The 6,981-nt window shown below is 40.2% G+C and overlaps 1 protein-coding gene across 1 annotated transcript in view; it reads right to left on the minus strand.

The window, feature by feature from the left end:
* The window catches only part of LOC135510229 (pyruvate carboxylase, mitochondrial-like), a 541,364-nt gene that overhangs the window by 478,391 nt on the left and 55,992 nt on the right, over positions 1-6,981 (minus strand). Inside the window, exons 7-8 of the mRNA XM_064931022.1 lie at positions 6,292-6,409; positions 5,463-5,530 (exon numbers count right to left, since the gene is read on the minus strand). Of these exons, the coding sequence (XP_064787094.1) occupies positions 5,463-5,530; positions 6,292-6,409 (186 nt within the window). The remainder of the gene's footprint in view (positions 1-5,462; positions 5,531-6,291; positions 6,410-6,981) is intronic.

Raw genomic sequence — 6,981 nt, forward strand, 5'->3', positions numbered from 1 at the left:
GCAAGGCTGCAGGCCCAGACGGCATCCCCAGCCGCGCCCTCAGAGCATGCACAGACCAGCTGGCTGGTGTGTTTACCCTGGGTCTCGACCCCGCCCTGTGCAACTGGGTACTGGACTTCCTGACGGGCCACCCCCAGGTGGTGAGGGTAGGTAACAACATCTCCTCCCCGCTGATCCTCAACATTAGGGCCCCACAAGGGTGCGTTCTGAGCCCTCTCCTGTACTCCCTGTTCACCCACGACTGTGTGGCCACGCACGCCTCCAACTCAATCATCAAGTTTGCGGACGACACAACAGTGGTAGGCTTGATTACCAACAACGACGAGACGGCCTACAGGGAGGAGGTGAGGGGCCTCGGAGTGTGGTGTCAGGAAAATAACCTCACACTCAACGTCAACAAAACTAAGGAGATGATTGTGGACTTCAGGAAACAGCAGAGGGAACACCCCCCTATCCACATCGATGGAACAGTAGTGGAGAGGGTAGCAAGTTTTAAGTTCCTCGGCATACACATCACAGACAAACTGAATTGGTCCACTCACACAGACAGCATCGTGAAGAAGGCGCAGCAGCGCCTCTTCAACCTCAGGAGGCTGAAGAAATTCGGCTTGTCACCAAAAGCACTCACAAACTTCTACAGATGCACAATCGAGAGCATCCTGGCGGGCTGTATCACCGCCTGGTACGGCAACTGCTCCGCCCTCAACCGTAAGGCTCTCCAGAGGGTAGTGAGGTCTGCACAACGCATCACCGGGGGCAAACTACCTGCCCTCCAGGACACCTACACCACCCGATGTTACAGGAAGGCCATAAAGATCATCAAGGACATCAACCACCCGAGCCACTGCCTGTTCACCCCGCTATCATCCAGAAGGCGAGGTCAGTACAGGTGCATCAAAGCTGGGACCGAGAGACTGAAAAACAGCTTCTATCTCAAGGCCATCGGACTGTTAAACAGCCACCACTAACATTGAGTGGCTGCTGCCAACACACTGACACTGACTCAACTCCAGCCACTTTAATAATTGGAATTGATAGGAAATGATGTAAATCTATCACTAGCCACTTTAAACAATGCTACCTTATATAATGTTACTTACCCTACATTATTCATCTCATATGCATACGTATATACTGTACTCTATATCATCGACTGCATCCTTATGTAATACATGTATCACTAGCCACTTTAACTATGCCACTTTGTTTACATACTCATCTCATATGTATATACTGTACTCGATACCATCTACTGTATCTTGCCTATGCTGCTCTGTACCATCACTCATTCATATATCCTTATGTACATATTCTGTATCCCCTTACACTGTGTATAAGACAGTAGTTTAGGAATTGTTAGATTACTTGTTGGTTATTACTGCATTGTCGGAACTAGAAGCACAAGCATTTCGCTACACTCGCATTAACATCTGCTAACCATGTGTATGTGACAAATAAAATTTGATTGATTTGATTTAATAAATAGTAAAGGAATTAATAGTAAAATAATAAATTAATAAATAGTAAAGGAATTAATACTAAAGTAATAAATACTAAAGTAATAAATACTAAAGTTATAAATACTAAAGTGATATACCAAAGTAATAAATACTGAAGTAATAAATACTAAAGTGATAAATACTAAAGTGATAAATACTAAAGTAATAAATACTGAAGTAATAAATACTAAAGTGAAACATACTAAAGTGATAAGTACTAAAGTAATAGGAAATAGGTACTAAATGGAAAGTAATAGATAGTAAAATAACAAATAGTAAAGGAACAAATAGTAAAGGAACAAATAGTAAAATAATAAATAGTAAAGGAACAAATCGTAAAGGAACAAATAGTAAAGGAAAAAATAGTAAAATAATAAATAAGATATATATAAATAAATACAAATAAGTAGTAAATAGTAATGGAGCAAGTAGTAAAGAAAAATAGTAAAGGAATAAATAGTAAAGGGTTAAATAGTAAAATAATAAATTCATAAATAGTAAAGTAATAAATAGTAAAATAATAAATAGTAAAGGAATAAATAGTAAAGGAACAAATAGTAAAGGAACAAATAGTAAAATAATAAATAGTAAAGGAATAAATAAGATATATATAAATAAATAAAAATAAGTAGTAAATAGTAATGGAGCAAATAGTAAAAAAAATAGTAAAGGAATAAATAGTAAAGGGTTAAATAGTAAAATAATAAATTCAGAAATAGTAAAGTAATAAATAGTAAAATGATAAATTAATAAATAGTAAAGGAATTAATAGAAAAATAATACATTAATAAATAGTAAAGGAATTAATAGTAAAGGAATAAATAATACAGGAATAAATACATTTTTTATACACTTACATTTGATACATTTACATTTTTATACACTTGCAAACATTTACAAAACATGTTTTCGCTTTGTCGTTATGGGTTATTGTGTGTAGATTGATGGGGGAAAAATGTATTTTATTAATTGTAGAATAATGCTATAACGTAACAAAACATGGAAAAAGGGAAGGGTCTGAAAACTTTCCCAGAATGCACTGTGTATATGCAGTACCAGTCAAAACATTTGGACACACCTACTCATTCCAGGGTTTTTCGTTATTTGTACTATTTTCTACATTGTACCGTACTATTGAAGACATTAAAAGTATGAAATAACACATATGGAATCATGTAGTAACCAAAAAATGTTAACCTCTTACATCTATGGGGGCGCTATTTCATTTTTGGATGAAAAACGTTCCCGTTTTAAACAAGATATTTTGTCACAAAAAGATGCTCGACTATGCATATAATTGATACCATTCGAAAGAAAACACTCTGACGTGTCCAGAAATACCAAGATATTCTCTGTGCGTGCCCTAGAACGTGAGCTTCAGGCAAAACCAAGATGAGATGGCATCCAGGAAATGACAAGGATTTTTGAGGCTCTGTTTTCCATTGTCTCCTTATATGGCTGTGAATGCGAGAGGAGTGAGTCAACCCTTTCTGTCGTTTCCCCAAGGTGTCTGCAGCATTGTGACGTATTTGTGGGCAGATCATTGGAAGATTAACCATAAGAGACCACATTTACCAGGTGTCCGCCCGGTGTCCTGCGCCGGAATTGGTGCGCAAAAGTCACCTGCCAGTATTTTTCCATGCGATACAGAGAGGAAAGCAAGCTTCCACGAACTGCATATCAATGAAGAGATATGTGAAAAAACACCTTGAGGATTGATTCCAAACAACGTTTGCCATGTTTCGGTCGATATTATGTAGTTAATCCGGAAAAAGTTTTACGTTGTAGGTGACTGAATTTTCGGTTCGTTTCGGTAGCCAGACGCAATGTAGAAAACGGAACGATTTCTTCTACACACAGACGCTTTCAGGAAAAACTGTGCATTTGGTATGTAACTGAGAGTCTCCTCATTGAAAACATCAGAAGCTCTTCAAAGGTAAATGATTTTATTTATTTGGTTATCTGGTTTTTGTGAAAATGTTGCGTGCTAAATGCTGCTCAAAATGCTATGCTAGCTTTGCATACTCTTACACAAATTAGTCAATTTCTATGGTTCAAAAGCATATTTTGAAAATCTGAGATGACAGTGTTGTTAAGAAAAGGCTAAGCTTGAGAGCAGACGCATTATTTTCATTTTATTTGCGATTTTCAGAAATCGTTAACGTTGCGTTATGCTAATGAGCCTGAGGCGTTAGTCACAAACCCAGATCCGGGATGGGGAGTTTCAAGAAGTTAAACAAATGAAAATAGATGTTTTTGAAGTTCTTCAATGTAGCCACCCTTTGTCTTGATGACAGCTTTGTACACGATTGGCATTCTCTCAACCAGCTTCATGAGGTAGTCACCTGGAATGCATTTCAATTAACAGGTGTGCATTCTTAAAAGTTAATTTGTGTTATGTATTTCCTTCTTACTGTGTTTGAGTCAGTCAGTTGTGTTGTGAGAAGGTAGGGGTGGTATACAGCAGATAGCCCTATTTGGTAAAAGACCAAGTCCATATTATGGCAAGAACAGCTCAAATAAGCAAAGAGAAACAAAAGTCCATCATTACTTTAAGACATGAATGTCAGTCAATACGGAAAATGTCAAGAACTTTGAAAGTTTCTTCAATTGCAGTTACAAAAACCATCAAGTGCTGTGATGAAACTGGCTCTCATGAGGACCGCCACAAGGAATGGAAGACCCAGAGTTACCCCCTAATGCAGAGGATAAGATCATTAGAGTTACCAGCCTCAGAAATTGATGGCCAAATAAAGGCTTCACAGGTTCAAGTAACAGACACATCTCAACATCAACTGTTCAGAGGAGAATCAGGCCTCCCATGATCGACTTGCTGCAAAGAAACCACTACTAAAGGACAGCAATAATAAGAAGAGACTTGCTTGAGCCAAGAAACATGAGCAATGGACATTAGACTGGTGGAAATCTGTCCTTTGGTCTGATGAGTCAAAATGTGTGATTCATGGTTCCAACCGCTGTGTCTTTGTGAGATGCAGAGTAGGTGAACCAATGATCTACGCATGTGTAGTTCCCACTGTGAAGCACGGAGGAGGAGGTGTGATGGTGTGTGGTTCCCACTATGAAGCATGGAGGAGGAGGTGTGATGGTGCTTTGCTGGTGACAGTCTGTGATTGATTTAGAATTCAAGGCACACTTAACCAGCATGGCTACCACAGCATTCTGCAGCGATACACCATCCCATCTGGTTTGCGCTTGGGACTATCATTTCTTTCTCAACAGGACAATGACCAAACACACCTCCAGGTGTGACCTGGCCTTAACAATCACTCAACCTCAACCAAACTGAGATGGTTTGGGATGAGTCGGACCGCAGAGTGTGGGAATTAGTTCAAGGCTTGTTGGAAAAGCATTCCAGGTGAAGTTGGTTGAGAGAATGCCAAGAGTGTGCAAAGCTGTCATCAAGGCAACGGTTGGCTACTTTGAATAATCTAAAATATGGAATATATTTTTATTTGTTGAACACTTTTTTGGTTACTACATGATTCCACATGTGTTATTTCATAGTTTTGATGTCTTCACTATTATTCTACAATGTAGAAAATAGTCAAAATAAAGAAATGCCATGGAATGAGTAAGTGTGTCAAAACCTTTGACTGATAGTGTACATTACCACCTACTTACTGTACCAGTCAAAAGTTTGGACACACTTACTCATTCCATTTCTTTATTTTGTGCCTTGAATTCTAAGTAAGTAAGTAAGTAAGTAAGTAGGTAGGTAAGTAGGTAGGTAGGTAGGTAGGTAGGTAGGTAGGTAGGTAGGTAGGTAGGTAGGTAGATAAACATGTTAACACATGTTTCCCATACCAATAAAGCCCCTTGATTTGAATTGAATAAATAGATAGATAGATAGATAGATAGATAGATAGATAGATAGATAGATAGATAGATAGATAGATAGATAGATAGATAGATAGATAGATAGATAGATAGATAGATAGATACCTTCTGATGTCTTCTCTGAATTGAACAGTCTCTCTCATAGAGATGTATTATGTTCCCATACTTATCACCTGGGGATGGAGAGAGTGAGAGAGCGAGAGAGAGAGAGAGAGAGAGTGAGAGAGAGAGAGTGAGAGAGAGAGAGAGAGGTATAGAGAAAGAGAGAGTGAGAGAGAGAGAGGTAGTGAGAAAGAGAGAGAGGGAGGGAGGGAGGGAGATATTTTGAGTAATTTAAATCCCAAACTTGCCCTGTAGACACTAATTCATCTCCCAATGTCCCCAGACACATTTTAAATAGTTTATTTGAATCCACCAATCAAATATACAAAAAAAGGATCCAAACATTTCAAGGGTCCCTGTTTGCACGGCCCTCCAGTGTACATAAACCACCTCCTTCTCCAAACACCTAGTTTGCCCACGACAGCTGAAACAGAGCAGTATCTAGCCAATTGCTTTGTCCTAGTTTTTGTCAGGCCCACAATCTGGAGTCAACGCATTGGAAGCCTGTGTACCTGGCCGAGACTGCCAAATATCAGAGCCACCAGCTAGCACCTACATGAGGCTGTCCAAGCATGCCACGAGCGGCTGGTATTTACACACACACACACACACACACACACACACACACACACACACACACACACACACACACACACACACACACACACACACACACACACACACACACACACACACACACACACACACACACACACACACACACAGCAATTTGTAGCCAACAATTTCCCCTTTAATGAGGCAGAGTAATGAAATACAACTCTATACCAACTCTCGCAAGCACACACGCACGTACATGCACGTACACACTTACCCAGGATCTGAACTTCTATGTGTCGTGGTTTCTCGATGAACTTCTCCACAAACAGAGCTCCGTTCCCAAACGCTGTCAGAGCCTCAGAGTAGGCCCTGTGGTAGTTCTCCTCCAGTTCCTGTTAACACAACCGATCAACCAATCAGCTGTCAGAGATTCAGAGTACGCTCTCTGAGAGGATGACTCCAGTTCCTGTTAACACAACCGATCAACCAATCAGCTGTCAGAGATTCAGAGTACGCTCTCTGAGAGGATGACTCCAGTTCCTGTTAACACAACCGATCAACCAATCAGCTGTCAGAGCCTCAGATTACGCTCTCTGAGAGGATGACTCCAGTTCCTGTTAACACAACCGATCAACCAATCAGCTGTCAGAGCCTCAGAGTACGCTCTCTGAGAGGATGACTCCAGTTGCTCATAACACAACCGATCAACCAATCAGCTGTCAAAGATTCAGAGTACGCTCTCTGAGAGGATGACTCCAGTTCCTGTTAACACAACCGATCAACCAATCAGCTGTCAGAGCCTCAGAGTACGCTCTCTGAGAGGATGACTCCAGTTCCTGTTAACACAACCGATCAACCAATCAGCTGTCAGAGCCTCAGAGTACGCTCTCTGGGAGGATGACTCCAGTTGCTGTTAACACAACCGATCAACCAATCAGCTGTCAGAGCCTCAGAGTACGCTCTC

This window comes from Oncorhynchus masou, chromosome 23 (assembly GCF_036934945.1).
Source record: "Oncorhynchus masou masou isolate Uvic2021 chromosome 23, UVic_Omas_1.1, whole genome shotgun sequence".
Taxonomy (NCBI): domain Eukaryota; kingdom Metazoa; phylum Chordata; class Actinopteri; order Salmoniformes; family Salmonidae; genus Oncorhynchus; species Oncorhynchus masou.